Source organism: Daldinia loculata (genome assembly GCF_022478755.1).
Source record: "Daldinia loculata strain CBS 113971 unplaced genomic scaffold F4817scaffold_22, whole genome shotgun sequence".
Lineage (NCBI taxonomy): Eukaryota > Fungi > Ascomycota > Sordariomycetes > Xylariales > Hypoxylaceae > Daldinia > Daldinia loculata.
Window position 1 is genome coordinate 122,157 of NW_026054876.1, and position 27,950 is coordinate 150,106.

General features: G+C 47.6%; 11 protein-coding genes across 11 annotated transcripts; 5 read left to right on the forward strand and 6 right to left on the reverse strand.

Moving 5' to 3' along the window:
- Nucleotides 1-172: 172 nt before the first annotated feature.
- On the forward strand, nucleotides 173-2,667 carry F4817DRAFT_336439 (uncharacterized protein). Its single transcript, XM_049303160.1, has 3 exons — nucleotides 173-790; nucleotides 1,236-1,610; nucleotides 1,668-2,667. Exons 1-3 carry the CDS (start codon nucleotides 590-592, stop codon nucleotides 2,091-2,093), a joined length of 1,002 nt encoding a protein of 333 aa, XP_049159380.1. The 5' UTR covers nucleotides 173-589; the 3' UTR covers nucleotides 2,094-2,667.
- Nucleotides 2,668-3,285: 618 nt separating this feature from the next.
- F4817DRAFT_97370 (urease) lies at nucleotides 3,286-6,622 on the reverse strand. Its single transcript, XM_049308105.1, has 5 exons — nucleotides 6,417-6,622; nucleotides 6,261-6,347; nucleotides 4,989-6,175; nucleotides 4,007-4,898; nucleotides 3,286-3,910 (listed from the first exon to the last, which is right to left on the reverse strand). Exons 1-5 carry the CDS (start codon nucleotides 6,435-6,437, stop codon nucleotides 3,593-3,595), a joined length of 2,505 nt encoding a protein of 834 aa, XP_049159381.1. The 5' UTR covers nucleotides 6,438-6,622; the 3' UTR covers nucleotides 3,286-3,592.
- Nucleotides 6,623-6,823: 201 nt separating this feature from the next.
- F4817DRAFT_97387 (histone acetyltransferases subunit 3-domain-containing protein) lies at nucleotides 6,824-9,672 on the reverse strand. Its single transcript, XM_049308106.1, has 2 exons — nucleotides 9,019-9,672; nucleotides 6,824-8,722 (listed from the first exon to the last, which is right to left on the reverse strand). Exons 1-2 carry the CDS (start codon nucleotides 9,488-9,490, stop codon nucleotides 7,239-7,241), a joined length of 1,956 nt encoding a protein of 651 aa, XP_049159382.1. The 5' UTR covers nucleotides 9,491-9,672; the 3' UTR covers nucleotides 6,824-7,238.
- Nucleotides 9,673-12,502: 2,830 nt separating this feature from the next.
- F4817DRAFT_315515 (uncharacterized protein) lies at nucleotides 12,503-12,953 on the forward strand (the record flags this gene model as incomplete). Its single annotated transcript, XM_049300550.1, has 3 exons — nucleotides 12,503-12,546; nucleotides 12,619-12,845; nucleotides 12,904-12,953. 3 exons carry the CDS (start codon nucleotides 12,503-12,505, stop codon nucleotides 12,951-12,953), a joined length of 321 nt encoding a protein of 106 aa, XP_049159383.1.
- Nucleotides 12,954-13,867: 914 nt separating this feature from the next.
- Nucleotides 13,868-15,178, forward strand: F4817DRAFT_97407 (glycoside hydrolase family 7 protein). The gene is made up of 2 exons (XM_049308107.1): nucleotides 13,868-14,843; nucleotides 14,896-15,178. Exons 1-2 carry the CDS (start codon nucleotides 14,021-14,023, stop codon nucleotides 15,078-15,080), a joined length of 1,008 nt encoding a protein of 335 aa, XP_049159384.1. The 5' UTR covers nucleotides 13,868-14,020; the 3' UTR covers nucleotides 15,081-15,178.
- A 617-nt stretch (nucleotides 15,179-15,795) lies between these two features.
- F4817DRAFT_97428 (uncharacterized protein) lies at nucleotides 15,796-16,827 on the forward strand. The gene is made up of 3 exons (XM_049308108.1): nucleotides 15,796-15,952; nucleotides 16,013-16,316; nucleotides 16,373-16,827. The coding sequence occupies exons 1-3, from the start codon at nucleotides 15,878-15,880 to the stop codon at nucleotides 16,492-16,494; spliced, it is 501 nt and encodes a 166-aa protein (XP_049159385.1). The 5' UTR covers nucleotides 15,796-15,877; the 3' UTR covers nucleotides 16,495-16,827.
- Nucleotides 16,828-17,086: 259 nt separating this feature from the next.
- F4817DRAFT_315518 (uncharacterized protein) lies at nucleotides 17,087-17,410 on the reverse strand (the record flags this gene model as incomplete). Its single annotated transcript, XM_049300551.1, has 1 exon — nucleotides 17,087-17,410. The coding sequence occupies one exon, from the start codon at nucleotides 17,408-17,410 to the stop codon at nucleotides 17,087-17,089; it is 324 nt and encodes a 107-aa protein (XP_049159386.1).
- Nucleotides 17,411-17,912: 502 nt separating this feature from the next.
- Nucleotides 17,913-18,335, reverse strand: F4817DRAFT_315519 (uncharacterized protein; the record flags this gene model as incomplete). Its single annotated transcript, XM_049300552.1, has 1 exon — nucleotides 17,913-18,335. The coding sequence occupies one exon, from the start codon at nucleotides 18,333-18,335 to the stop codon at nucleotides 17,913-17,915; it is 423 nt and encodes a 140-aa protein (XP_049159387.1).
- Nucleotides 18,336-19,843: 1,508 nt separating this feature from the next.
- On the forward strand, nucleotides 19,844-21,607 carry F4817DRAFT_336450 (Formate/glycerate dehydrogenase catalytic domain-like protein). Its single transcript, XM_049303161.1, has 3 exons — nucleotides 19,844-20,347; nucleotides 20,427-21,038; nucleotides 21,104-21,607. The coding sequence occupies exons 1-3, from the start codon at nucleotides 20,098-20,100 to the stop codon at nucleotides 21,361-21,363; spliced, it is 1,122 nt and encodes a 373-aa protein (XP_049159388.1). The 5' UTR covers nucleotides 19,844-20,097; the 3' UTR covers nucleotides 21,364-21,607.
- F4817DRAFT_336451 (cytochrome c oxidase biogenesis protein Cmc1 like-domain-containing protein) lies at nucleotides 21,608-22,769 on the reverse strand. The gene is made up of 2 exons (XM_049303162.1): nucleotides 22,414-22,769; nucleotides 21,608-22,217 (listed from the first exon to the last, which is right to left on the reverse strand). The coding sequence occupies exons 1-2, from the start codon at nucleotides 22,619-22,621 to the stop codon at nucleotides 21,874-21,876; spliced, it is 552 nt and encodes a 183-aa protein (XP_049159389.1). The 5' UTR covers nucleotides 22,622-22,769; the 3' UTR covers nucleotides 21,608-21,873.
- Nucleotides 22,770-23,112: 343 nt separating this feature from the next.
- F4817DRAFT_336454 (uncharacterized protein) lies at nucleotides 23,113-27,105 on the reverse strand. Its single transcript, XM_049303163.1, has 3 exons — nucleotides 26,736-27,105; nucleotides 26,482-26,675; nucleotides 23,113-26,420 (listed from the first exon to the last, which is right to left on the reverse strand). The coding sequence occupies exons 1-3, from the start codon at nucleotides 27,005-27,007 to the stop codon at nucleotides 23,380-23,382; spliced, it is 3,507 nt and encodes a 1,168-aa protein (XP_049159390.1). The 5' UTR covers nucleotides 27,008-27,105; the 3' UTR covers nucleotides 23,113-23,379.
- Nucleotides 27,106-27,950: the final 845 nt, after the last annotated feature.

Below are 27,950 nucleotides of genomic sequence, written 5' to 3' on the forward strand. Positions count from 1 at the left end.
AGAAATATTTCATTAGAATTGCATCGGCGATGCTACCGTAGTAAAATAGTTGTTTCTTCAGGGGTGTAAGTGCCTGCTGTCTTGTACCTAAGACGTCGCTGCAAAAAGTTACTTAGGTACCTAATCCACCATAGTGCAGACCCCCCCGGAACACCCCTCTCTCAGTGATCAGTGATTTGGGAAAATCAGCAAGCCTTAGTTTTGGGATATTTAGAGGGTGCCCTTGCCCCTCCCTTCCAGCGCCGTTGCCCCCAAAACTTTCTTTCCGCCAAAATTTCGCGCTTCTTGCACTTTTCTTCACTGATCTTCAGCGGTCGCAATCTGGCTTTAGACACCTAGGTCGACCACCAACCCGGCAACATAACACAGAAAGGATAGTTTGTTCTAAATTATTAGATCACCAATCCACAGGTGACTTTTATACGCAAAGCATAGCATACCCAGCCAACGCGTCAAAGTACAACACTACCTATCTAGCTACCTAGGCCCTCAGCACCCAAAGCATCAAGCACCCAAGCACCAAGCACCAAGCACCAAGCACCCAAGCACCAACAACCACCCAAAGTACAACCACCACTAAATCACCACAATGCCTCGCCCCAAAAAGACAGACCCTCCCCGACAGCCCGCCCCTGTGGCACCCGCACCAGCCATGGTTCCTATGGCCATGCAACCTGTCCAAGCTCAGATGGCGCCTCAACCTATTCAACAACAACCTCTAGCTGCCGGACCTGCAATCCAACCTCCTAGAACGATTGGTATTGAAGAGTTTATCCGAGTTCGTGATAGCGTAAGTCAATCTACTTTTTTTTTCCTTCTCAAAATTCGGCAGCATATCTTTTCTACGTATCTGTTATACGTGTAGGGGATAGTTTGCATATTATTTGCGAGTGCCCGATGCTCGACGCCTCGTGATTATGTGTGATGGTAGTAGCGAGTTCATACCGGGCTTGTTGCTATTTGGCTGAGTGATAAGGCTTAAAGTACTTGGGCTACATAACCCGTTTTGCTTACTGTCATTCACTCACCTGTCCATCTGTGGCCGTCAAATACGTGGTCGTCTTAGGCATCTTATCTCATTCATACCCCATATTCCTCGCGTCTTACATGGTGTGCTGCCATCACACAACAGCCTATTAATTTATTTATTATTCACCCCCGCCATTATGACTGTCTTCCTATTCCCTATTGGTTTTTAAATTAGAGACGAAGATGGAAACTAATGCTCATGCTAGGTCCATGCCAGATTCAACACCATAACAGGGTTAATGAAGAGTTTCTCGGATGACTTCCTACGACAAACTAATCTCCTAATCGGAGAACCTGCTCCTTTTGACAATGGTGCAAGCCACTCTATGCAAAATCTCATCGCCAACCTAGATGGCATCAGTGGTCAACTCGGTGACTTCGGCCACGTTGAAGAGAAGAAGGAACGCAAGAAGAGAACTCATGACCCTAACGCTCCCAAGCGACCCCTGACCCCATATTTCTTGTATATGCAAACTGCTCGCCCCATTATTGCCAACGATCTTGGTCAGGATGCCCCGAAAGGCGCTGTACAGGAGGAAGGTCAGCGTCGCTGGGCATCTATGACCCCCGCCGAAAAGAATGTAAGTGTTCTATGGTGCCCGACGATCACACATTCACTTTGCTAACATGGATGCTAGGCTTGGAACAATGCTTATCAGTTCAACCTCCGCCTATACAATGCGCGAGTACACTCGTACAAGGCTGGCAATCTTGACGCTCGAAATATGACCGATCCTGATGCTCTTAACTACGCTGACGCAAATGGAATCCCCCAACCCGTTCTCTCTGGAGAAGAGGCATATGCTCCTAATGATCAGGATGCCATCGCCGAGCAGCTACAAATGGCCGTGGCACCTGCACCTGAGCCTGAAACTCAAACGCCGAAGGCTAAAGTAACTCGAAAGCGAAAGAGTACCGTAGCTGCCGAAGTCGAGGATGTCGAGGCGAGCGCTGCTAAGACCGCGACGCCTGCTAGCCCTGACAAAAAGCGTAAGAGAGCCTCCAAGGTAGCCGAGACTCCCGAGGAACCTAAGAAGTCCAGTCGGAAGAAGAAGGCTGCATAATTCTACCAATGCGGATTGCGCTAAATTCGAGTGCGTTCATCACTTCATATTCTCTTCGTTTAGAGATATACGTGAACTACATCAAACCCGATCCATTTACGTACAAGTGTGGCAATGTTCGTTTCACTTGATAACTACCGAGGGGAAAAGTCCGAGGACGGAATATATGTCGATGGAAAGATACCTTACCTACGGATGAGGACTAAAGTAGCACGGGGTTATTCAGACTCTTCTGATGTTGTATTATGAATTACGAGAATCCTACGGGAACCCGTGGATGGGGTGGTAGGGCCTAGGGACGGCGGATCGAGGGAAGGAGTTTTATTCTAAGGGCTCGAAGTGTTGACTATTTGTATTTACATGGCTTTTCGCAGAGCAGTGTATTGACCGTACCTATTTTTTACTCACGTTTTTGTATTCAGGGGACCAACGTCTCCCGTCATGGTGAATCGGGACCAAAGCATGCAAGTACGTATCTCGCAGCCTTTGAGCTTTAAGATGCTGTATCTTTAGTCGAGTATTATTGTAATGTGTTGATTCTAAAAAGCAGAATAATAAGCTGCCTACATCTAGCTAAATTCGAATTCCTACCTAAGGGACTTCTTCTAATTTCAGCCAGTAGACATGGTCAATGTCTGGCAAGTGACCGCTTATATTCACTTACCAAGCAGAGAACCAAAGAGCTTGCGTTACAATGATCTAGCAGTAACGTGCTGCCTACTGCTAGTAGAGTTAAACAAAGATTCCTTTTGAAGTGTAGCGCTACGAAGAACGGCCAGCAGAAACCCTACTGCTCTCAATACGTAATTCATCAATGCATTTTTCGAGACAGTTATATCAGAGTGGATAGATAACCTATATACCTTCTAAAGGACTATTCTATTCTATGGATATAGAGCCACGCAGACGTTCTCTTAGGGCCCGGTGACTTCGACTAGCAGCTATTTGTATTCGGTATTACCTACCTACCTATCTACCTAGGTTAGGTAGACATCCCTCTATATACCCATGTATAAGTACCTACCTTACAGGCGCTCCTCAAGTTGACCAATCAACTTACATCAATCTACTACCAGCGGTCCGGAAACAGGTACATACAGTAAAACTCCCAGTTAAACAGGCCACTAGGACAGTAACATTCTCTCATCCACTAAAAGGAGGATCTCGAGCCTGATAGGGTTGGATACCAGTACCAGGATTAAAACTAGCTTTCGTTTGTCCCTATATCAATGCATCATAAACGTATTGAAGTTGACCAAGAGCAATATTCATCCATTTAGGTACCTCCCATACCGAGAGTTTACGTACAGCACAGATTCTACGTCCAGTTATAACCACAGCCAACAGCCCTGTACCCGTAGCTAATCCCCCTTTTCGCATGTAAACGCTAAACCCAGCCCACTAGACCACCCCCAAAACCCACAGACACTTAACCCTCTTCCCGGCCTCAACTTTCCTCAAACTCCTATCTTCCTACCTAACACAACTCCCCACCCGCACTAATAAACAAACCAAGCCTGCGTAAGCGGCAGCTCGGTCGCCGGCTCCGCCGTACACAGCACACCATCCGCCTCCACCGCATACCGCTCGGGGTCGACGTGCATCTTGGGCATGGCGTCGTTAAACCGCATGTCCTTCTTGCTGACGGAGCGGCATCCGCGAACAGGCTCGACGCGCTTGCGTAGCCCGTACCCAGAGGTCACGGTGTCCAGGCTAGCCGCAGATACAAACAGCACGCTGGACCGCGGCACCAGCGGCGCGAACATAGGCCGCGCGATTATCGGCTGCACCGTTGGGATCGAGGCGTTGGGGTCGCCCTGGAGGGGAGAGTGTTAGAATTATGTATGGTAATATGTAGGTGTAGATGATGATGGGTAAAGAGAAATGGGGGAAAAGAAAGGGGGGGGACAAACCATCTGCGAGTAAGCAATCAACCCGCTCTTAACCACCGTTGTCGGTTTCGCGCCAAACCACGCCGGGTCCCAGATTACTAGATCAGCCAACTTCCCAATCTCGATACTGCCAACTAGGTGGCTCATACCCTGCGTGACAGCCGGGTTGATAGTGTACTTGCTGATATATCGCTTGACGCGGAAGTTATCCGCCTCCGTGCCCTCGTCCTCGGGTAGCCGGCCGCGCTGAACCTTGTTCTTGTGTGCCGTGTTCCATGTTCGAAGGATGACTTCACCGCAACGGCCCATCGCCTGAGAATCTGAACTCATCATGGAGATGGCGCCCAGGTCGTGTAGCACGTCCTCGGCTGCGATTGTCTCGGCGCGGATGCGGGATTCTGCAAATGCTACGTCCTCGGGGATGTTTCGCGACAGGTGGTGGCATACCATGAGCATGTCTAGATGCTCGTCTAGAGTGTTCCGAGTGTACGGTCTCGTGGGGTTTGTTGATGACGGTAGTACATTCTCATTCTCCACGACTCTAATAATATCAGGGGCGTGCCCGCCTCCTGCACCCTCCGTATGGTAGGTATGAATTGTTCGCCCCTTAAAGGCCGCGATCGTCGACTCCACGTACCCAGACTCGTTGAGTGTGTCCGTGTGGATCAGACACTGCACATCTAGCTCATCACATACGCTTAAGCAAGAATCAATAGCTGCTGGTGTCGTACCCCAATCCTCGTGCAGCTTAAGACCACAGGCGCCTGCTAGAACTTGCTCACGCAGAGCCCCCGGGTCACTGTCGTTACCCTTCCCCGTAATTCCAATATTAAGAGGTAACTGGTCGCATGCCTGTAGCATTTGCCGCATATAGTTGGCCCCTGGTGTACAGGTAGTAGCGTTGGTTCCAGCGCTTGAAGAGGATGCTGTTAGTCGCTTATAACTCACCAGCTCATCCCACTCCAGATGACTGCAGTACTAAAGTAGAAGCGGGATCTCTTACCTGGGCCCAGTACCGCCTCCGAGCATCGTCGTAATACCCGAAGCAATGGACTCATACGCCTGTTGGGGACATATGAAATGAATATGTGTATCCAGACCACCTGCCGTTATAATCTTACCCTCTCCCGCAATAACATCTGTACAGCTACCCACGATCATCCCCTCCGTTACGCCATCCATAACATCCGGATTACCAGCCTTACCAATCGCCACGATAAAACCATCCTTTACCCCTATATCCGCTTTATAAATACCCGTATAATCAACAACCAGAGCGTTTGTCACCACCATATCTAAGCTATCCTTGTCCGAACACCCCGTCATTTGCCCCATACCTTCTCGTAGCGTCTTGCCACCTCCAAACTTACACTCGTCACCGTACGTCGTCAAATCCCTCTCTACCTTGACCCAAAGATCCGTCGCCCCTAAGCGCACTAAATCTCCCGTCGTAGGGCCAAACATGGTCCTGTATTTCTCGCGGTCCAACGAGAACGCATCCACTAACTCCAAGCCGCCCGTGGGCTCCGGCACATGCGCAAACCCGGCTTTTTGCAACGCAGTCACGATAGTGTTTACCCGCCAGAGCTCCACTCGCCCCGAAGCGAGCCCGTTACCCCCACGTATAACCCGATTTCCGCCGATCTCGACCAGGTTCACGGTCCTGGTGTCTCCCGGCTCAAAGCGCACGGACGTGCCGGCCGCGATGTCGAGTCGGAACCCGTACGCAGCGCCGCGGTCGAACTCGAGCTGCGGGTTCACTTCGATGAAGTGGTAGTGGCTGCCTACCTGAATCGGCCTGTCGCCTTTGCTCGTAATTCGGAGCTTGATGCGTTTCCGACCTTCGTTAAGGGTGATGCGCCCCTTAATTCCCACTACGGCGCCGGGCTGCTTGGTAGGCTCATACGCGCTTGGCTCGGCGGCCGGGAATAGGTCTTGATTGGGGATGGGCAGGAAGCTGCCGTATAGGGCTTTTGCTAGGTCGCCGTCATCGGTAGCAATGGGGTTATGCACAGTTACGAGATACGTGCCTGACGGGAATGTGCCCTCGACTTGGATCTCGTGGAGAGTGCTGACGACGGAGGGAAGTACGTGCCTCCGGCCCAACATAGTAGACCCGATCGCCATGAGGTCGGCAACGCTGTGCTGGCCATCGCGGATGAGTTCTTGGAGATTATTCGCAATGAGAGCCTAAGATCAAGTTAGACCAGCTCATCAGCTATTCGATAAACCCTATAAAAGAGCCATGCTCTCTATAAGATCTCGAGAAGCTTACAGTGGCTTCAGTATGATTCAACTTGACGCCCCTAGCAAGTCTTTTCTGAGCTAAGAAACCCAGTTGCGAGATGACGAGCTTATCAAGCTAGAATATAGTGTTAGTCCAGAGTTATCTCCTTTGCTTCACTGCAATAGATGAACAACTAATACGGACCTCTTTCGGCACAAGATGCATGTTTGCGGTGATAGAGACTGCTTCGGGTCACTACGCAATCCTAACTCTCGTGGAGTTAGATGAATAAGGAAAGAACCATAAAAATGGTTGCAAGACGTCTCGACGTTGATTTTATTCAGCTTGTATGTAATACAACTATTCATCAATTGATGGCTTCAATTGAGTTATAGCTTCTTATCTATGTGGGGTCTTGAAGCTTCAGTCCACTTGCATTAGGTACGCAGATACATTAGCGCCTTAGCTTAGCATTAGCGCCTTTGATACCCCGCAACTATATTCGACCCCTCTAGGTAAGGTTAGGTAGGTAGGTACTTAGGTACGCAAGACTATAAAAACCTAAGATGCGGTTTGTATTCTCCAACCCCAATCTTGCTTGGCTTTATCTTCTTAGAACAAATACTAGTTATAGTTATTATATGGATGAGTATAGTAGGAGTAAAAGGAGAATAGTATCTTGAAAATGTAACATCAGTTAACCTACAAGACCTAAGAACACGAAGCAAGTTATGCTACCTTAGGTAGCAAACGGAGGTGATATAAAGAACCAGGAGGGTATTGATTCAAAATTAAGTCTTGCACCTATGCAATTCTCATCTACCAAACTTCCAACTCAGGCTAGTAACCTATCGCATCGGTAGAAATTGATAAGGTAGAAATTCCACAGCACATAAACATCGCATTTCTCCGAAATCGATCCTCACAAACTCCTTGCTTACCCCTAAACGCCAATTTGGTATCATAAGGTACAAGTAAACCCACCGAGCGCCTCGAAGGAAACTATAAAGAATAGATAATGTCTAGTTATTCATCCTCAACCTCTTCGTCCCAAGCCTGCCGCTCCTTCTTCATGAAATCAGCCATCATCTCCGGTTTGAAGATCGTACTACCGGGATTCGACGAACGCGGAACCTTGCCAAGAGCAGGGTCACTAAACACCGGGCCAACAGCGTCGATCCATCGTTTTCGGCGTTCCATTAGAGTCTTAGTTACGTCGCCGATACCTGGTCGAGCCATACCCGTCCCGGAGCCTCCAGCCGGATGACTGCCGCCGCCAGCACCACCCGGTCGCTTCGCTTTCTTACTCTTACCCATCGTGCGCGTCCGCTTAAGATACGCTCCCTGGACTTGCGTGTCGAGATCCTCGAGGATGGTAGTATATTCTTGATGGGCCATCCTTTCTTTGACTAATTCGGTCAATCGGGCCTTGCGCGCACCGTTGATAAGCATCTGTTCGCGTAAACGATCTTGCAGGAGGCGCAGGCGGGCGGCGACTTCATCATCATAGTGTCCATCGTAGTCACCGTCGAAACCTTCCAGCGGAAGGAAACCGATATTGCGAAGTTCTAGCTTGATGCGTTCGTCTACTTGCGAGTAGTCTAACTTTGGGTGCGTGGCTTTCTTCCAGGCTTCGGTTGACGATTCGGTCATAAAGGTGGCTGGTGGTACGCTCTTACTCTCTTCACCTGCTATGCCCGAATTGGAATCACCATTAGTCTCTTCCTTCATCTCGACGTCTCCATTAACTCCATTCGTCATCGGCTTATCTTCAGTCGACTGCACGCGAGCTTCGGGACGCATAGCCTGTAGCAGTCGTGACAAGACGGGACCGACCGATAACTTGTCGCTCTCTGCGACATCGTCGTCCATATTGTCGATAGTGCCACGCGCTTGATTAGGGGCGAGCTTATCCCTTCCCGGTGTACCCGAATCAATTGCCATAGCGCCGTCCTCTTCTGCCCATATCTCACTATAATGTCTTTTGCCTCGTTTGGGCATGACAAAAGGTGTAAGTCGGTCACCACGCTCTCGTAGGAAAGCTAGGTCTTCTTCGATATACGGACGGAAGTACGGCTCGATGTAGGTCGAGAAGGTGCTAAAGCTGATCTGGTTCGAGGGCTTGGCGCTGCTGAAGTCTTTATCGGGCGGGTCGCCCGCAATCATGTCGGCGAGGTCGGACTTGGGGAAGACAGCAACGGAATACAACTCCTTCAACTCGTCGATAGTCATTCCAGGTGTCGCTGGACGGATCTCATAAACCGTAGGGTCTGGGAAGGTCGACGGATCTTCGCCGAATGTTTGGAATTGAGGTGCCTCTCGGCGGGGTGGAGCGCCTTCATCCTCGGAATCGGAATCATCTTCGACTTTGTTGTCGAGCTTTGCTTTCTCGTCTACCTCCATTGCGCCGGGTGTTGCGGGTGCGACGGGTGAGAGTGAAGAGCTAGCCGAATCGTTGTCTCGGGAGTGTTTTCTCGATTTACTGGAGCCGCGTAGGGGAGATGAGCGTTCTTAGTTGAAGTTGTTAGCGTGGGCTAGTAATCTTGGGGTTGAAAGATGATAATCCGGATTGAAATTGAGGACAGAATTGCTAAGCGGGTTTTCTTGAAGAGTGGGGGGAGAGGAATCAACATTAAGAAAAATTGGTGTAGTCGCGCGACATGAACCAAAAAAAAAAAAAAAAAAAAAAGGATATGCGATATATGAGGATTTGTGAATTGCAACACGACTATTATTTTCCAACTGTAGTTTTACGAGCTAGGCAGCAACGTAGATGTCATGTAGATGTCATGTAGATACCACTCACCAGTATGCGCATCTCCAGGGGCAAGACTGTCATTGCCTCTTCTCTTCTTCTTATTTGCTCTTCTTTCCGAATCATCATCGCCTTCTCTACGCGCATCATCTCTTCTGCCAGCAGAAGCCATCTCGTCATAATGTATCTTTCTCTGGGCAGCGACAAGTCGCATTCCTTTATCGCACCATGTTCCTCGGCGTTCAACTATTTCATTGAGCTTTCCTAGTCGCGTAATTAGGCCATCGAGGCTCTTTGAATCGGGGATGACGGCATTCGAGGTGGTGGTATCAATTAGGTCATCGTAGGTTATAGTACGGACTGAGTCTAATCTAAGGTCTAAGAATTCGGTTTCTATAGTATCAACAGGTGGGATGCTCGCGTTGGACGGCAGGCTAGACATAGGTGTCGTATTTCGACTACGTTTTCCGATGGCACCAGCATTCTTCTTGCCGGTACCCTTTTGACTAGGGTTTGGGGGCATATTTATGGGGGAATATAACGGCGGAAGGATAGAGTGGTGAGGACGTGAAGTAATGTGAAGTTGGACGTCGTTGGACAGTCGTTGAACATTAGTTGGACATTGGTTGGATTGCCCATCGGGTTGATGCTTACTTGATCAATTAACAAGGTACTGGTCTTGGCCGAAACCGAAGCTTTGATAGGTTGTACACGTGCATTTGTGGGGTTATCCAAGATCAAGAACGACCTAACGGATCCGTACCTTTTGCGGCTGAACAAAATCCCATAAAGTTAAATGACGTAATCAGGAGGAACTTTTACACAGCAGCTACTGCCTTACGGATATACCCAGAAACGCAATACTTAGCAACACATTAACCTAGTCAACTCCAATCAAATTCTTTACTTTGCTAAGCTGAAAACAAAATCCTGGATACGTTACCATAGTATACAACAGATTCGCTTACATTGGCTTACATTGTAACCCCTTGGTATTTCCGAGACACTTCGGAGTCCGTGATGGCGTATTGTCTTTCACTTGTATTCAACTTATATTATCTCATAAATCATCACAAGTCTAAGACAGCCAACCCTGTAGTATAGGAACTAGCTAGTGCTCGTTATTATACAAGTTACTTGAGATAAAATGCCGAACTAAACGTCTTACTCGAGTATTCAGCTTAAGCGATCACTATGCATACACATGCTGATAAGAAACATGGCATTAGTAACATATCTCGTCCTCTTAGAAGGACTCGTAATCATCTACAGTAAAGAAACACTATCTAGAAAAATCTTTCAAGTATAACATTTCACTATAGTATCTCGTCTATGAAATCCTCAAAAGCGAGGACTAGGAGGTATTATACAAATAGTGCATATTTGTCTTGAGGAGCATCCGCTAAGATATAACTCCTTATGATATCGGTATTCCTCCGTAAATCGGACAGACTTTTAGTATCGTCTATAGGACGCCTCGTCCCATATCTTCTTTCCAAGGCCTCTTCGGTTATTTTCCGGCTTATTAGATAGGTGTCTCCGTAATCGTTGGAGACAAGTAATCCCTCAAACTAGAAGCTTCGGACACTTACTCGGAAATAGCTGTTAAGTCCAGAAACTATAGCCTCCGGAAAGTCTTGGCTCGTCTTGACCCTAGTTATTTTCTTTCGTTAAAACTTACTTTTATGAGTTTCTTAAGACAATGGGGTTCTGTTGGCAAAGTTGGACGATAAATGAGCTAATAATCGTGTCCAGCATTGCCGGGCGTGAGGCTCCGGAACAGAGTAAAAAGAAGAAGAAAGTTTTATAAACCCAACAACAATGTAACGGCAGGAGTTATAATTAGATTTCTTATCAATCAAGCCTTACTAATCTCAGGGGTTGCAGCGTAGCTGGTCTCAGCCTTTCAGCCCATTATGAGATACTTGGGGGCAGTTTAAGATTCAACGAGAAACACTTAACAATACCTCTTGTTTAATACGTGACTTTAGGACTCTCCGGGATGATTGGACTGGCATCTGCAGGGACATCTCACCGCATTATGTACGTTACGTCTTCGCTAATACACTGTTTCAAGAAAAATTTGCCCCTGTGTACCTACAGCCTCGCGAACTTGATGACGTTTTGCTTCTGACGCAAAGGTTTCTTCAATGCTCCATTGTAAACCCCAGGCAGCACAGGTCTTCGCCCACACACCTAGATCGGTAAAGCTATAAGCATAGCATTACCGCAATATGTCCACGATACTGAACGAATTCCCATATCAGGCAAGTGGACCACCTTGGCGGCCCCACCACACTCCGCCTGCTGCCGGGCGGTACGGATATTACTCCGGAGACCATGATTGCCATCATAAGGGATGAACGATTTGAGTAAATGCATGCGAACCTTCTTCTCTGAACTAAGGAAATCGGGGCCGAATTCCGAGCTGAATGAGGTCGGGTTATATCCGGTAGTTAGTCTGAAAGAACTTATGATATGTCAGTAACGTTTCCCTCCTTCCATAATTAGTGCCGTTACATTCTATATATGCCCCCATGCCCACCCCCCAAAATGAGCGGTAAAGAGCCGCGCTAGTTACTATCTCAGTACCGGTAATCTTCAAAAGGGCGGCTCTGTTTGGACAGTCTGGAACTTAGGACTTTGAATATTTGCCACCGATTCCCAGAAAAGTTTTCCTGTGAAACTACACTGATACGCCTTTGCACACTTCTCGTAACCCGCCCAAACCCTAGTTACAGCCCGGTCGTTCTAATGTTGTGATGAAATAGGAGAGCCGGGAACAAGCATACCTACCTAGGTACCTACATATGTAAGTACCTACGGAAGGCCGAAGTACCTAATAGTGCTGTGGCTGAATATGTTGCTTTGTGGCTGGGATCCCGTTGCATACAGTCGTATTTGTTCATTGGATGTCTAGACTTTCCCTGGTTGCTACGTTTGGTAGGCTATGAGGTCGCACATGCAGAAGTGTTAAATCGGCCATATGCGTTGAAACCTATCATATCAACTTCCACGAGTCGGGAAAGCCGTGTTTGTGACACAGCGTTATTTTCTATAGTGAGAGGTATCGGATTGGATCGCCTACTACCCCTAACATGAACCTCATCTTCCTGAGAGCTGGCAAGAGCTGGCAACAACATCAAGGTAACAGGGGTTTACGGAAGAATAAGGCAATATCCAGCGAATCTACGACCACGCATACTTCAGCTGAGATGCGTGCAGCGAGCTTTCAGCCCTATACTACGCGCAAGCATTAGGATCCTCGTAGTTCTGATCAGACTTACTGGACTTACACCAATTTTTGGCTTTGACAACCTAGGTCTCTAACATGAATACCTCGAAAAGAACATTTGGAATGAATCTTGAAAATGTCTATGGAATAAGACTTTAGTTGTATTCTACCGACGAAATGTTTGGCACTTGCATTAATGATTTTGAATATAAAAATGGCCCCATACCTATGCTCTGGTCATGGAAACATTCCATAGAGCTTAATCCATCATTCTAATACCGTTTATCCTTCTAGCTCACCATGTCATCTGTAAATTACCTAAGCGAAGTGAATTCTTCAGCTAAGTAAGTGATTGAAACAGTGGCGCCTCTATTCAATATGGCCTTATAAACTTGATGATTCTAATGGTGTTATAGCCATGGCGGGAGCCAACAAGCAGCTTCTAGACAGAATTCCCCGGTTTCTCCGAACGAATCAATTCACCCACGCCTAGATGACTTTATCAAAGAGCCACTGGATTCTGGAAATAGGAATGTCATGCTCCCCGACAAAAATGCCAACGTGGATTTAGCTGTTAAAGATTCCCGAGAGCGCATGGAGAAAGACATTGAGAACACAGCTAAGGTGCTGGGTAAACCAGAAAGTCAGCAATATACACCCCTTTTAACACATTAACTAGCATCAGCTAATTAGAGAATAAGTGATTGACACTCCCGAACCGGCTCAACAGGGAGACAGCTCAGACAAATAAACAGACATTGGAATAATATAAGAAAAGTTCTTTAGTTTCGTTCTGAATTTCTCCCCATTTGATATATCTCTTATATACGAAACTACAGTAAATGATGGTACATATCGCGATACATTAGGCACTTAGGTACCCATGTGGAATTATCAACGCTAGAATATGTCCTATATAGATTTCATAGATCGTTAAAGCCCAGAGATTTAGAATACTATATCCTATCTTCAACAGAGAGGAAAAACTTCAATGTACGATAGACCTCTGTATTAGGCCAATCGAGACGGAAAAAGAGCGCGCAGGTATACTACTTGGTGGTCCAATCATAGATAGGTAGTACATATTTCTATGTGTAACAGCCCAGTTATTTTCCGACTTCTTGCTGAACAAGAATATTATATATTAGACACAAGCTACTATTCAGATATATATCATTCTATGATATCGGTAGTTAGTGTAAAAAAAGAAGTTTGGCTTCTTTGATATAGTCGTAAATCATGTGCAGAACAACCTCATGACTCTTCCTTAGCATCCGTGAAGATGGTTGCTATCATATACTATTGCGCCATTTTTGCAAACGAAAGGGTCTTGCTTGCATACGAAACATAATAAGGACCTTATATTCTCCAACTCTTAATAGTTTATTCGCGACAATGTCTCATTCGTTCAGGACTCTACCTAGCATCAGCTAATAGTTCAAATTTTTTAATGGTAGCCGTCCTACCCGCAAACTGGCTACCTATGGAGATATCTGATAGTATTATAATGGATTATACTTGTCGACGTAATAGGTGTGGTTGCCGTAAAGAGTAAATGTGCGGAGGGTATTTCCCGAATATATGCCGTTACAGCTATCATTCAGCCGTAATATGTTACAATCGGCCGGCATATCTACAATTGTCAAACACTAAGCCTAAATAGATGAGAAAATGCGGAGCTATGCCTCTTACATAGAGGCAGTAATCAATTAAAGAATCGATTGGTAGGTACAAAATGTGAGGATCTTTCTCCTATTCTGTGCTGTTTTGGTTTTAGTCACAGGCTCATGAGGTACTAAATAGCTTATACACTACGAGATGTCTTTCAAACTTCTGTACGTTAGCCTAGTAAGCTCGTTGCTAACCGGGGTAGCTGTCGCTCAAAGCTCCGAGGAACATCCTCCCCTAACAACTTGGAAATGCACTACATCAGGAGGTTGCGTTCAGCAGAATACCTCTGTCGTGCTAGACAAGGACTCCAAATATGCCCAAGGTTCTGCTGGCTCAAGAACAGCGGCTGATTATGCTGCTATGGGAGTTTCTACCTCGGATGATGCTGTGACACTGTATCACTACGTCAAATCGGGCGGCACGGTCAATCCCGCATCCCCGCGCATATACCTTCTGGACGCCGAGGGAGAATACGTCATGATGAACCTCCTCAACCAGGAGCTTTCCGTCGATGTCGACTACTCAGCTGTCCCTTGCGGAGAGAATGGAGCTTTCTATCTCTCGGAGATGAAGGCCGACGGCGGGGGGTCCTCGGGCGGCGCGGCAGCTGGCCAGGGTTACTGCGACGCCCAATGCCAGGGCTACTGCTGTAACGAGATGGATATCCTCGAAGCCAACGCAAAGGCTACGGCAATGACGCCGCACCCGTGCAGCGGAAACAACTGCGACAAAGCCGGCTGCGGGTACAATCCATACGCGAGTGGCCAACGTAACCTCTGGGCCACTGGAGGGTCTGTCGACACGAGCAAGCCGTTCACAGCTGTGACACAATTCGTCGGTAGTGGCACATTGACGCAAATAACCCGCACCTACATCCAGAATGGGAAGCAGGTCAATGGCGGTTCTATTGGCAGCTGCAACGACGGGGCTGGTGGGCTTTCTGGTATGGGCCAAGCTCTGGGACGAGGAAGTAAGTAATAGCTGTCTTCTTGAAACGTATATGGTTGACTTATACCTCACAGTGGTATTGGCGATGAGTATCTGGAACGACGCTGCACAGCAGATGTCCTGGCTCGACGCTGGCAACAATGGACCCTGCAATATTCAAGAGAGCACTCCCTCCAACATCCAGGCTCAGCATCCCGACACGCATGTCATATTTTCTAATATTCGATGGGGTGACATCGGACCTACCACCAAGGGTTAGAATTAGGTACTGATTGGCTATGGTTTTCCTTTCGTTATGGGTAACATTATGGTGGTTAAGTCTCCAGTAAAGCGAACGGGTCGTGTAAGAGAACAAGGGTCCTGGGAAGTGATTAACAAGAAATTGTTCGAGGACCCATCAGCCTATATAGAGAAAGAGGAAGGGATGATTCTAACGCGGTAAGAGTCCACAGAATATGACCCTCACTCTAGTCTGGCCAAGAAAATTAAAGCGTCACCGTGTAACGTCTTGGTCTTACTTGAGCGTAGTCGTACCAGCAGCCAATTGCATAGCAGTTCGCACGTGTATACGACACAACCAATTGAATAGCCATGATGTAAGAGGTAGTGGAAATAACTCGGTCAACATGATTCTATATAGCCCAATTGAAGCAACGGCGTCAATACTATCACCTATCTTAAAGTTCAGATTACTCCCCTAAATGAGGTGAATGAAAGCCTGCTGATAATATTATATCACTTACGAATGTTAAGAAGGCAGAAATAAAGCTTACTAATAATAGGATATAACTTTGAAGGCACCCCGATATCAACACTATGTGATGGCAATTGTTTTCTCTTGGGGCGACCCCTGAATAGCGCCGGTATCGAGATAGTACACTTTAATAATTCATTTATACATATTACCCATAAAATATAGATCCTTATATTTGCATAAATATTGCATAGACATGTCCACCAAGTCTTCTTCCATTCAAGTACACAAAGACACTCCGAGGAACTATTGCAAACTTGTTCAACATAGCAAGTCAAGAAAACCACCAACAACTTGACAAGATGCCTTTAAACGGTACTTTAAAGCCAAGCACGCTTTATATAGCATTGGATTCACGTCCACTCAATGATGAATACGTAAGCAATCTAGATATACGAGTTGTCTTCATACTCCGGATTTCACTAATAAGAGAATAGCATTGGGCCCTCGTAACAACGGATGCTTCACGTCACTCCACGCTACGACACGCCTCCAATTTGAGCGGAACATGGAAGCACGAAGAAAAGGACTTTCGCCCTGACGAGCGAATGATGCTCATCGCTCTAGTGAAGGTCGCGAATATATGTGACGCGGAAAAAATGGTTGAGGCAACACGTAGCGTGCCAGTCGATGGACTCCCTTCGCGTCGGACAGGAAGAGATTTTAACTGCCTGACTTGGCTTTTAGACGCAATTGTGGCCCTTGACGACCAAGCCATAATTTCGCTTCCTTGTGATATCGGTACGGACCGCTGAAAGCCTTATATTATAGGGACAACTGAAGCTTATCATCTACAGATACGTTGGAGGAAATTGCTAGGAACTGCGCTGCTCGCTATGCTGAGGCCGCCGAGACAGGACGTGGTGCAACTGTTGTTGATGATCCCTTGCTTGACAAACTGCCTTCCAGTGCCGACTAAGGGAGGCGTTAGGTGTGGGCTTAAACATCCGTTAACCCCATATAGCATGTTATGCATTAAGAGTAGAGAAATACTCCAAGGCGCTTGTAATATACCCTCTAGACGCTTGCAAGTATATTGAGGACGAGATAGCTATATTTTTGGCGGCTCAATATCTAAGAGATGTTGTAATGTGCTCTCTCGTTTCTGTCACCGGAGACCATACTAACTCAGTATTTGCTGTTATTTAAGGACATGTCACCCGCTTCTTCAGTTTGATGATATATAGATATTGTTTGGAATTAAAATTAGCTGCTGTTAAGCATCGCTAGCTATCAGAATTACCATTACGACCTGTCCATTGTTTGCTGCAAATAGACAGGTACCCTTGCACGGCTTCCTCTGGGTCAAAGTCATCAATTACACAGTGATTCAGAGCTCGCTCACGAGCTGCAACCTCGTCTGATAAATGGTTTAATCCATCGACTTGGCCTTATGCAGGCCAATAGGTACAGTTAATCATCACCGTCAAATGCAAATCAAGTGACTCCGTAATGAACTGTAAGCACCTCATCCCAAATACATCGCGAGGAAGAAAACAAGACAGTTAGGTTTAAGCGTACTTATCCTTCTCCTCCGGTTCACAGTCATGGCTCTGGCCTTCACGCATCCAGCAATGGCATTCCTCGCACTGGACGATTTCCCCCTCTGTTTCATCCTGTCCCGGAGAGTCGCACATGCTATTGGAATCGTCGTTATCGGATGATTGCTCATCATCGGCATCGTTGGCATCGTCCATGGGCACGTCGGATTCCACCTCGGGTTCCTTCTCAGATTCCTCGGAAGACGAAGTAGTTTCGTCGCTTTGGCTGCTGCTGTCATTGGAGTCATCCCTCACAGGGGCCCCCCCTGAGCTTTCGGAACCAGCGTAAGACATGGTACTTTTATCCCTATATGAAAGTATCGGTGAAAGCTGTGCAATGAACCTTAAACTTTGCTGTTGCCGTTACTCGTATGGCTCGCTGTTATCGGAGAAGAACCGTTGAAAGCGGAAGTTACTGTTCGCTCTGATTTATAAAAGTTTTACGAATTTTGAGATTATTGCTGGGCGTGCTGTTTTATCTTCGGTTGAATTGATGGAGCGATTTCACGGAAGAACAGAGGTCGCTTATATAGTATTCAGTTAGGGGTGAGGTATCACGACATGAGCAACTTAGGTAGTCATTAGGTAGCTGGTGGAACAGGTTAGCTCATTGTGTATGGTATTTCTAGTACTTAATCAGACGTGACAGTTCAAGGTTGGCAAACCACAAGGAAATAAAAGAGATTGAAGTGATTCATGATACCCTTTGACTGGTTCCGGTTAATATATACAGGTTCCCAAAATTGCAAAACAATATTGACCCCACCGACACACCACGTCCATCAGGTAACAATACTTAGGGCCTACCCTGTTGCTCCTGCTCCTGCTCCTGCGCCTGCGCTGCTAGCGGCGACTGGTACTGCTGCACTTGGGCCCTTAAGGCCACCACCTCTCCCATCGCCTCTCCGGCCTCCTTTCCCTTTCTCCAACCTTCCTCGTGTCCCTCTCGCCACCCGTGCTTCCATCCTATAGCCATTGCGGCCACCGAGCCGCGGTTCCTGCCCACCAGGAAGCAGAGCAAAGGCATCACCAGGATGGCGATGGTGATTCCCACGCTTAATGCAGTCCAGAATGCCTCAATGATGGCATTAGAGGCAGCGGTAGTGTTGATATAAGTGAGAGTATTTGTGGCCGTCGCGGTGACGGTGGTGGTGGTGGTTGTGGTAATGGTTGCGGTGAAGGCATCCTGCGAGATAACAGACGTTTCAAATGTCGACATGGTTACTCTTCGTCTTTGATTTTTTTGCGTCGGTAGTCCTAAGGTATCTGTTTGTGAGAAGCTGTCCCGAGGAACTCTAACCTAACAACGGGAACCTATGTCTATACATACTGAACATGTATTTTGTTCTAGATGTCTCATCCAGAATCCGGACAGAAGTGTGGTCAAGGAGGAAAGAAAACCATAAGATTGAAAATACGTCGAGGGATTTAAGTAGTTTTAGATCACAATTGTTCATTTCTCCTTCCCTTCTTCTACGCATACTGTCATAGGAAGGAACTACAGAAAGAACTAGCAAGGAAATAGAAGGCACAACTGGGAGTTTCCTTTATGGAGTTTCATTTCAACAATGCAATCACTATCCGCAGGCTACAAGAATTAGGTTTAGGCTAAGTCCAGGTTAAGCTATTTCTCCTGCCTGTTTTCTGTTTGATGTTTCAAAGTCTGGGAAAGAACCTTCTCTCCCCTAAAAATGAAAGTACTATAGGAAGCTACCTAAGATTCACAGAGAACCTGGAAGCAGGGGGCTGGTGCGATTACTCTGTTAGTGCACTACGAACCTAGTTGAACTCTTTATATGTATAATGTGGTTAGGAACCTTACATTATGAGGTACACATAAAGTTAATTTCCAATAGTTGGAGACTTGAATTGTCGAGTTATATCAATATAAAAGAAGGACTTCCCACCAAAAAAAGACCTCATACAAGGCACATACCTATAGACAATTGCAACAAAACCACATTCCTTCCGTCCAACCAACTGCGACCAAATCATCCAAAATGTGCCCCGAAAGATCCCCAAGCCTATTTTGCAGGACTATTGCTATGGCAGTTGTCCTGGTCTCGATACTTCGCCTTATGCGCGATATCGACTACATCATGCCGCATTACGATGCAATAATATCATTATGGTTTTTATTTGTTATCATCTCTATTATTTATCTAGGTTTCGATCCTAGTGACGAAGACCTAGAAGAATTCGGTATTTTTACAGAGCCTAGATTAGCTGGCATTCTTGCCATGGGCGCGTACATTCATTGCGAGCCTGTGAACGTATGCTTTGCATGGTTTCGTGATCTTTTCTGGTGGTTCTGGGCGGCATATCTAACCGAAAGACTGTAAGTACCTACTTGATCTCTTAGAACTTGATCTCTTAGACCGGCGCATACTTTATTTACAGTGCTACGCGTTATTCTCTCGTTAAAATGATAGTTTTTAACTTTGAATATTGCAGCACCCATTTTATTAGAAGGGCGATGCACGCTTTAACCCCTTGACTGGCATTCAACTACACCTCCACTATTCTCAGTATTGGTATACAGGGATTGGCTAGAAAAGAGAAAATGGCTTGTACGGTATTGGATCGACTAATGATATTTGCGGTTTGTAGTTTTATTAAAGACTAATCGTAGGTCTTTTTCCTATTATGCTACCTAATAAACAACGTTAAGTCATGGGTGATTCTAATTTCATATATTCCGTAAAAGACTCCTGACTTAGCCCCAACCCAACGCACCGGGACCTATCCTTCTTCGAGACTAGCGTATCAAACCAGGCGACATCGGCGGTGAAATTTTAGAATTGTGAATCATCCCACCATTACCCACTTACTACTTTATCACTTATCGCTGCCCCGCCATAGCATCACCCATTCCAAGTAACAGTAAAGTTCACTATTTACTATTTACTATTTACATAGGAGAATATCGTGAGTGGCGAAACCTTGCTCATTCGACTCAATTGGTTTTATAAGAACCCAACATGGCTCCAACAATCCTACATTTGCGCTCAGAGGACAAGCCTCTTGAGCACCGCTCTGCCCTCACCCCCACCACAACCAAGGCCTTGATCGATGCTGGTTACGTCGTTAATGTCGAGAAGAGCCCTGTCCGAATCTTTGACGATGAAGAGTTCAGCGCCGTGGGAGCTACATTAGTTCCTACCGGCAGCTGGCGGGAGGCACCTGAAGACCATATTATTGTTGGTCTTAAGGAGCTCCCCGAAGAGACGTGTAAGTTAAGTCAAGTTGGGGTTTGGATATTTCCACACTTAGATTGGTGCTAATTTCTAATTTCTAATTAATTATATAGTCCCTCTCAAGCACGTATTTATCCACTTTGCACACTGCTACAAGCAACAGCGAGGCTGGGAAGCAGTCCTTGCCCGCTTCCCTCGCGGCGGTGGCACCCTTCTCGATCTCGAGTTTCTCCAGGAGCCCGAGACGGGACGTCGTGTAGCCGCCTTTGGATACCAGGCTGGCTTCAGCGGCAGCGCCCTAGCCATCAAGAACTGGGCTTGGCAACTGACACACCCGGGCGAGCCCCTACCCGGCGTCGAGAGCTACCCTAACGAGGACGCGCTGGTCGCTGATATCAAGAAAGATCTGGCTGCTGGACAGGCTAAGGCTGGAAAATTACCTAGGGTTATCGTAATCGGTGCGCTGGGTCGATGCGGTCGTGGCGCGGTCGATTTATGCCTCAAGGTCGGCGTGCCCACAGATCAGATCCTCAAGTGGGATTTGGCCGAGACGGCCAAGGGTGGTCCTTTCAAGGAGATTGCCGAGAGCGACATCTTTGTAAACTGCATCTACCTGTCATCTAAGATTCCTCACTTCGTCGACCTGGAATCGCTGAAGGCTCCCGGACGTCAATTGAGTGTCGTGTGCGATGTCTCGGCTGACACAACGAACCCTTACAACCCTGGTGAGTTAATGTTCCCTAAAACCGACTCTCCTACCAACTATACTCAATACTGACGTGTACTATAGTCCCCATCTACACTGTTGCCACAACATTCACCAACCCTACAGTACCCGTCGAGGGACTAGAGAACCCTCCTCTGAGCGTCATCAGCATTGACCACCTACCCAGCTTGCTGCCTCGGGAATCTTCCGAGTCGTTCAGCAATGATCTGTTGCCGTACCTGCTCAAGCTTAACGACTGGAAGAACAACCCAGTGTGGGCCGGTGCTTACAAGCTGTTCCAGGAGAAGGTGGCGACGCTACCCAAGGAGGCACTAGAAAACTAGATCGATTGACCGAGATATAGGTTGCAGCGACGGGATTTCCGCAATAAAAGGAAAAGATGGGTTGGCGTTATGGGATGATGTAGACAAAAAGACCGTCGGTAGAGAAGTCACTCAAAAATTTCGCAAGAGTAGTTGAACCGTAATGAATAAAAATAGCGTGGGCCGAGAGTCATAGCTGACGTTTCTTCTTCCGCGCTGTGATGTATCTTATAATAATACCATATGATTGAGGTTAACATAGAAGAGTTCTCGTTATAATTCGTGAGACCCGTTGCAGTATCATATAGGCTTGTGCTAGTAGTTAAATCTTGGACTGTGTATTGTCTATTACCCCCCCTTTTTTCACGGGGTACACAAAACGTCGCAGAGAAGTATCTCGGAACCAAACCCCGAACTCATTAACAAGTTTATCCCGCCAGTGAACGCCGGAGATGCATATACACCACGTACCTATACCTATACACATACACATCCTCTCCGCTCTCCGCTCTCCCCTTCTCCCCCCTCTTCTCACCGCCTCCCCTCCTCCTCCCCCTCCCCCGCCGGTCTCCTTCTCGTCTGTCCGCCAATCCTCTCCGCCCTCCCCAGCTTCTCCAATTCCCTCTTGACATCCTCCGGGTCCCGCTGGGGCAAGCCCCACCACTCGCGATGAAAAGCCTCCTGCTCTAGTTTCCGGCGCTCCTTCTGCTCGCGCTCGCGAGCCCGCTGCTGCCGCTGCGCAAACCACTGCTCCCGCGCGCGGTCGTGCTCTTCGGGCGTCGCGTACGTCTGCATGCACCCGTTCATGCGCCGCGAGGCGTCCCGGCACGCGAAGGCGATCGTTAGGGTGCGGTTCCGCGCGCAGTCTGCAAAGGCTATTTTTACCGTGGGCGACGGTGTTAGTCAGTATTAGGTTCGTAGGATTATACGGGCAGGTGTATAAGGGCAGGTGTAGATAGAGTAGGGGGGGGGTACGGGTTGATTTTATCTATGGAATTGCTACCTATGTACCTAGGTAGGTAAAATAAATAAATACATAAATAAATAAATACGTGTGAGGAGTGAACTAACCTTTAATCTCGTCTGCGCACTGGTCCCGTACGCGCTGGTTGAACACCTCTCGAACCTGTGCCTCTTGACTCGCTGATAGCGGCAGCGGGTTGCGGGAAGGCATTGGTAAGCCTATATCTTCTGTCCTCCTATTGTTATTCCCCGTACTACGACTACTGCTGCCGCCGGGGGCTATCGGGGGTTGTTGAGATGCCATTGCGGCGGCCATGGACTGTCGATCGTTGGCGGGGAGAGAAGGTTAGAAGTTGGCGGGATGTGATGGTATTTTTTTTACTTGTCGCTCTAGCATTATATGCTCTCCATATGTTGAAAGATTGGGAGCTACCGGCCGTACCTAACTTCTCGTTCGATCGTATCGATTGTGGTGGTGAGATCGGCGAAGCTCTGTAGCTCTATGTATAATTGCATTAGCTATTTTGCCACATTTCACCGCCTACTAAAATCGTACTGACATCAGATCATCCATATATATGCAATTAAGAGATAACAAATAATTTAACCTACAACTCACCAGGATCTTCAACAATATTTGTGGAGATAATTACTTGAAATAGTTAATAAGTATTAGCACAGCTTATTTACTATGGTAAATACAAGACGGTTCGAAGTTTCTGGCTTAATCTTTGCTTAAATAGGCAATTATTGATGATAAAACTCGTCTAGAAACCACGAGATTTATCTGAAGTTATATCTTGCCATAGTATTTCGAATGTGCTGATACTTCGCTTCTTTAGGTAAAAATCCCCACAAATATTGTTGAAGATCCTGGTGAGTTATAGGTAGGTACGTCTTATAAGAGGGTAGATATACTACATATTTTCGCTTATGTCATCACGCGTGCGCAATTTACTTCTTAGATCCTCAGAATAAATAATTCAGACGCTGATGAATTCTGTAGCTATGGTTTGTAGCAATATCCGCTTTGCCCCGACTGTTAAAACCATATAACCGTTATCACCCAACAGCTTACTCCAGCACAGGTGTATTCGGCGCAGATTCTTCTCTCTCAAGGTCTAGACTCTCCTTTTCTTTGCCCGTCTTTTTCTTAATCGTGAACCGAGAACCCCAGCTGACTGACTTGTCTTTAGCATGTCTGCTCACGCTCGTAGGTCCCAGAGATGGGCTGCTGTGGAGGCTTTCATAGCTACGACCAAGCGTTAATCCAGGGCCACCACCGCTGCTGTCTTCCGCATATTCGTCAAAGCTGCTGCGCTCGACTGATGCGTTTTTATCAGAGTTGGTGACGCTGCTTGGGCCCTTCTTAGCCCCCAGACCGCGTACCGATGATGTAAAGCTAAATTTCGAAGAGCTACCCTTACGTAATAGTTTTCTAAACCCGCTTTCCTGTTCCTTATTCCCAGAAGCGAATGCTTGGTCAGAAAGAGTGTTAGAGAGCGGCTGATCTAAAGTGAGTGACTCGCGCGATTCGGTGACAGACGGTGTACCAATGCTGAATGCGTCGCGGGATTTGCGGGACTCTGATGGCGACTCATCTATGGAAGGCGCCGCAGCTTCGGATGCTGACGATAAGGAAACACGAGGCTTCTTCTCCTTAGCCCAGTCCCTATCTCGAGCTTTGCCTTTTCCCGTATCTTTTGAGTCCCTTGAGTCTTTATCCGATTCTCTTTCTTTATCAAGTTTGGTACGGAATAAACCCGCCATAAAGGTAGGCGCAGCAGGATTGAGACGTTGGCTTAGCGTCTTAGAGGACGGCTTGGTGCCAATCACTCCCACTTGGCTAGGCAATGCGTGTAATAATTCAGAGTCGTCAAGAATTTCGTCATCGGCATCAGCTAGGGTGGTCTTTAGAGCAGATGGGGAGCCATGGATGGAAGGTCGCCTAGATGGATTCCGCGAGGCTGCCCACGGGCTGTCATCGGCAGACCAGAGTCGACTATGTTGAGGACCCCGGGTCCAAATGGAGGAGTTTTCGGTAGATGGGCGAGGCAATTCGGATGAAGCGATGGAGACGGGTCTAGGGCTGCTTGGGTCGCGCTCGGAGAATATGTTACTTCCGATACTATGAGCGTTCGCGGCGAGGCCAAATCGGTGCGAATGCAGGCTTCTCGCGCTGGGGCTGCCGGTGTCTAGGATTTCCGACCCCGTAGAGTTCCGATTGAACACATTCCAACCAGACGAAAGACTAATTCGTCGCCTAGTCGGAATGGCGTCTTCATCTTCTGCTGAACGCGGCAATGATTGAGTCTGGACAGATTTCAAAGACCCTAGAGCTGGCGGTTCATCGACCGTCTTAGGGCCACGGTGAAGCCATGGTAAGAAGCTTCGTCTGCTTGTAGATTGAGGCGGCGGGGGAATGGGCGATGACGTTGCATTGAGCTCTCTAATTCCCTTGAGCGATCGACGCTCACTATTTTCACCGGTATACTGAGAGAAGGGTAAATGGTGAGAGGAACCTTGCGGGCTAGAGAGGATACTAAGTGAGCGAGTCGAAGAAGTAGGTGACTGGGGGTTGTTCTCGGGAGAAAATGCCGAGCCAAATGTATTATGTCGGGACGGTCGAGAGTTGGGACTGGGGGGCTCATCATCCATAAGATCGTCAAGCATTCCCGCAGGTAACAATGAGGTTGCCGTAGGACTGAGCGGCGCACCGCCACTGAGTTGTCGCAAGCGTTCTTCATCGGGTAGACCGGAGAAGTCGGGATTGTGTTCTATGTACGGGCCTTGGGCGAACCCGGGAGGGATGGTAGGAGGACGAGAGGGTCCAAACGTGGTTGACGCTCCATATTGCCGATCCCCCATTGAAAATGGCAAGACGGGCGACGGCATGGCTATGTTGGAGAGCGAATTGCTGTTCCGGCTTCGCCGTTTGAGCTGGTTTTGCGTCCCCAAGTCGAAATCAACCCCCGACGAATTTGCCTGATTGTACATGAAAGGAACACCGGATTGCTGCGCCGCCGTTATTTGGGCCTGAAGTACGGATCCATAATCATTGACCATCCGTAGCTTCCTGTTGGCGGCATAGAGCCGTCGTTGCAAGTCCCTAGCGCGGATTTCCCAGTCTCTCCTAATCTGTCGGTCTTTCTCGCGCCATTCCTCGCTCTCCTCTCCACCAGGCAATTTCTTCCTCTGCTCCTCTGCCTCTTTGAGCTCCTTGCTCTTTTCCTTGAGCTCCACCTCTTCCTGGGCAAGGCTCGCCTGCGCTTGGGTAATCTCAGCACGTAGCTCTTCAGCTCGGCGATCGCCTTCCTTCTGACAAGTATTTCGGTCCTTCTCAAAAGCGCTTTGGCGTTTTTGCATCGAGGCAATATCCTTCTCCCATTTTGCTATATCATCATGAAGCTTTTGTCGTTCAGCCTGCTTTTCCTTTAGTAGCTTTTCCTTCTGGGACTTCCGTTGCTGTGCGCTTCTCATGGCACGTTCCGTCGAGCCCATTTCCCTCTTCAATTTTTCAGTCGTGTCATCCTTCTCCTTCAGTATGCGCCTCTTTGTCTTTTTCTCTTCCGCCAACTCATCCATCAACTCCTTATGCTCTTTCTCATCCTTAGCAATCTGCGCCTGCGTCTCATCAATCTCTTTTCGAATGCTCTCAAATTTCTCTCCCAGCTCCTGCAGCGACTCCTCCGAATCTTTGCCTAGGGCATCTTTAACAGATTGATCCATACTAGTCGTAGAGGGCGAATGCTTGCGTGTCAACGTATTTCGTCTTGGGCCAGTCAGAACGGCTGGGTTAGCTTCCCGTATAGATACTACAGAATTATCCGGAACGGACGCTGTTTCCACGCCAGCAGCAGAGCTCCTGGTAGCTCCATCTTCATCCCCGTGGTCACTGGGCATAGCCAGCTGCTGCTCTTCGGGAACAAAGTTGGACGGTAGACGACCGTCTCCGAGTTGAGGACGACCATCTCTCCCGTATGTCCGTAGGCGTATCACGCGACTGCCCGCTTGAAAATTGTTATACCCAACAGCAATGACTCGCACGTTGTAAAAGTGATTTGGCTTTAGACCCGTGACCGTAATAGCCGTCTCTTGGTTTGCGGAATCGCCAACTAGAGTAACAATTATTAATTCTGCGGGCGGAATTACCACTACCACTTTCCTATAACTCACCGTTGACGCCATTGACTTGTATTGTGAACTTTGCAACAGGCCGGGTAGGCAGCGGACGTGTCCAGTTGAGCGTAGCAGCATCGGCACGGATCCCTGCTAACGAGACATCGGGAGCATCAGGCACCTCGACACCAAGGATACCGATGAGTTCATTGACGGACTTTCTTAAGGTCTGGATAGCTCGGTGGGCTAACCTACAATGTTGCGACAGTGTCAGAGACGGAGAGCAGGCAGCATGATAGAAATATACATACCACGCAACAGCTATGCCGGTGACGAGCATATTGGTATGATCCAAGACCAAAACGTCGAGTCGTAATATTTTGGCGACGTGGATGCTGAACTGGTAGATCTGATAGGGTGTCGCCTGGGCCAGCTCTGGTGCCACAGCCCAGTAGAAGAGGACGCAACCGATGACAACTATCAGGTTTAGATGAGTCGTCTTAGGCTCAATAAACCACCAGGCCAGCAAAGCGCAGACGAAGAGGACGATAGGAACAGACGTCGGCCATGGGGTCCATAACATATCGCCGTGGTCGAGAAGCCAGACTATCAACAAAGAAAAGAAATATTGCCCAAGAGGGAAGAGAGGAGGGGGGGGGGTTATTAAAAGAAAAAGAGAACTTGAAAACATACAAAATGATTGGAAAATGTTTCCTCCCGTCGAATTGCCTCCTCTAAAAAATGTGGGCACCCCGGCTGAAGCTTGGGGGAACAATGGAGGCTTACCGGGCTACGTACAGCAGTCAAAGAGCGCTAAAAATTGAGACGCACAGGACGCACAAGCTGCACCGACATGGGAATTACCCATGCGCGCATACGGCGTTAGCGGGCTAAGGCTTCCTTCGTCGGCCCTAGCACTTAGTTCTAGGCACTTATTAGATAGCAGGTAGGCAAGTGCGATTAAGCTTATTGCTGTTTAAGCCTGCCTCACCAAGAATATCTGGCTTGCCTTAAAGGAAGGACTCTTATTTCATATCAATCTCAATCTAGTAAAGAACTAAGTAATCAAGGCTGGCTCTAATAATTAAAACGGTATAAATTTTATCTAAATGTGCAGCTTACAGTCTAAACTATTTCTCACAGTACCCAAGTCTCTCCTACGATAGGTGCATGCTCTTTTTTTTTTTTTATTAAATAAAAATAAGAGAAGATTTAAAGCCAGGCAGTGAAGGCTTCATAAGCATTCTTCGTGAAACCAAACCCTAGAAATAGAACATGTCACAAGCGTGCCCTAGATCTGCACGGCCAGATACCTAGTCGGATATATACTTAATCAGCACCTCGGTAGCGTTGTGCGACAATGCCTAGGAAGCTTGGTGAGAACTTTGTCCAATCGAAATAGCGGTCCGGCAGTGCGAACTGGCGCTAAGGATTGGGCATGTACGTCGTACCCCCCGATTCCCCCGATGCCCCAAACTTCTCTATACCCGGCCTGCTGACTTGTGGTTTATAGCCTGCTGTGATAA